The sequence below is a fragment of the Poecilia reticulata genome, linkage group LG16 (genome assembly GCF_000633615.1).
Source record: "Poecilia reticulata strain Guanapo linkage group LG16, Guppy_female_1.0+MT, whole genome shotgun sequence".
Classification (NCBI taxonomy): Eukaryota; Metazoa; Chordata; class Actinopteri; order Cyprinodontiformes; family Poeciliidae; genus Poecilia; species Poecilia reticulata.
The window spans coordinates 6851464-6853603 of record NC_024346.1 but is presented as its reverse complement, the minus strand read 5'-3'; the positions used below and the strand labels follow the sequence as shown (position 1 = coordinate 6853603).

The following is a 2140-nucleotide window of genomic DNA, read 5'->3' as shown; positions in this document are numbered from 1 at the left end:
CTGCCTTCTCCCAATGCTCTGAGTGCTAACTAGAAACAACCAATCAGAGCCCAGGGGCGGGTCTTAGCGCTGTCAGTCACAATCTAGTGTGGCGACGCTGGTCAGCCTCTTCTTCAGCCCTTGGTCTCTGCTACTGCTTTTCCGCCATCAGCAGATCCGGCTGTGAATGCTCAGGGTAGTTAGCATAGCCACTGATGGCAGCGGATACGGTTTTCCTGTATAACAGTAAGTTGTTTCTCTGCCATCAGCACATTTACCAAAAATTAAATGAGGTTGAGTGACAGCGTTAAGACCCTCCTGGTGTAGCCATTATTCCTTTAACTTTAAAGTTGGGTTTTATTCTTCCAGCTGTAACTCTATGAACATTCAGGTCATTTGCTATGTTTTTGTATCTCTTTCCTGGTTTATGCAAAGTAACAGGCTTCTCTAAACCTTCTAACAAAGCCTTTGACTAGGCCATTATTGTAAGATGCATAAATGAAACATTAAGTCCTTCCTCAAACAGGATTGGTGAAGGCCTTCATTGGTTAAATCAGGGGTGATCAAGACAAACCCCCTGATTTGCAAACATATGAAGAAATCTGTTCAGAGGGATGAGTAATTTTTAGACTTCATCATTGGAAGTAGTTCTTTATGTTGAATTTGGATTAGTGTCATTTATTTCTTAAACATCTAAGAAAATTTCAGATGTACCAAAACCCTGAATTGCTGTTGGGGTTGAATAATTTTAGATTGAACAGTAAAAACAAACAGACTGAGCCTACGCAGCTATCACAGGTTTGAATCCCGACCTGTTGACCTTTTTCACATGTCCTCCCTCTTTCTCGCAACCCACTTTCCTGTCCATTCAAAGTCAAATAAAGATCACAAGAGCCAAGAAAGTCCTTTAAAAAATTATATATTTTTTAAATAAACATTTTTATTAGTTTTATATTTTCACAAATAGAGAAAATAGAACATCACATCATACACTGTACTGCCTACAGTCTCTTCAGTAGACTGTACTGAAGAGAAACAAAACAAAACAGAAAATTTGATTTTTAAAACATTTTGATCTCCAAAATCCAATCTTCCAAGTTTGTAAAACACCATTTATTTACTGCAAGTCTAGTTTCTTTTCAAGTGTGTTTTTATTTATACAGAGACAATTATAACTGTCACATCTAGATGCTGACAGATATCAGTTTGATGTAATTAAGCTGCTGTGCAAATTTTATCTTATAAATGTTCTGAGGTTCATGTTTCTTCTGTCTTAAAGCTTCTGGATGAAAGGGATTCCCCATAATTCAGGAGCAGCGGTGCATTTGCCACAAAGAACAGCCACGGACAGCTGGAAAGCAGAAGAGAAAAATGCATACTACAGTTTCATCTGTAAGCGTCCGATGACTGTTTGGCCCTATAACTAACACTGTTCTCTTAAAGTTTCAACAAGGATTACTCAACTGTGTCATCAATTTTTGCTTTTAAACAACAAATCTAAAGTTAATGTTCACAGCGACAAGCCTGATAAACTATTAGTAACCCTGCTGCAGGGCTCTAGGCCAAGGCAAATTATTTCTAAAATTTGAAAACAAGGTGTCAGAAGTCTCCCTTGCATCAACCTCAATGCAATCTGACAAAAGCCCAGGTCCAGATTGTATCCCATCAGAATCTTTCCTCAAACCTACTTTCTGTACAGCTTAGGCCTCCCTTTAAACAAGGATCCCTCCCTTAGTCATTTTACAAAGCTTGTATCACACTTATTGCAAAAAAAGGGGGAATATCCAATGGATATCACCTCATGCAGGCCTATTTCTCTCCTGAATACAGACGTCAAAATTTTAGCCAAAATTCTTGGTTGCAGGCTGGAAATCGTTCTACCATCAGTTGTTTCAAAAGGCCAAACAGGTTTCATTAAAGGTCGGCCTCATGTTTTAAAGTTAGAAGGCTGCTTAACAGTGTTTTGTCTCTTTGACTATCCTTTTGCAGTCCTAAGTAGATTCGGCTCTCGGGGAAAAGTCATTTCATGGATTAAATAATTGTACCGTCTGCTACAGTTTGTACCAATTTTCACACCTCAAAACCATTTAAATGACCAACAGGCACCCATCAGGGCTGCTCTTTAAGCCCCCTGCTCTTTGATCTGGCCATAGAGCCCCTC

The 2140-nt window shown here is 39.1% G+C and overlaps 1 protein-coding gene across 4 annotated transcripts in view; it reads left to right on the top strand.

Moving 5' to 3' along the window:
• Positions 1-1447, top strand: part of LOC103477753 (trichohyalin-like) — a 37379-nt gene extending 35932 nt beyond the window's left edge. For all 4 annotated transcript variants that reach the window (XM_008431050.2, XM_008431049.2, XM_008431051.2 and 1 more), the window contains exon 7: positions 1259-1447. In XM_008431050.2, the coding sequence (XP_008429272.1) occupies positions 1259-1406 (148 nt within the window). In that variant the 3' untranslated portion in view covers positions 1407-1447. The remainder of the gene's footprint in view (positions 1-1258) is intronic.
• Positions 1448-2140: the final 693 nt, after the last annotated feature.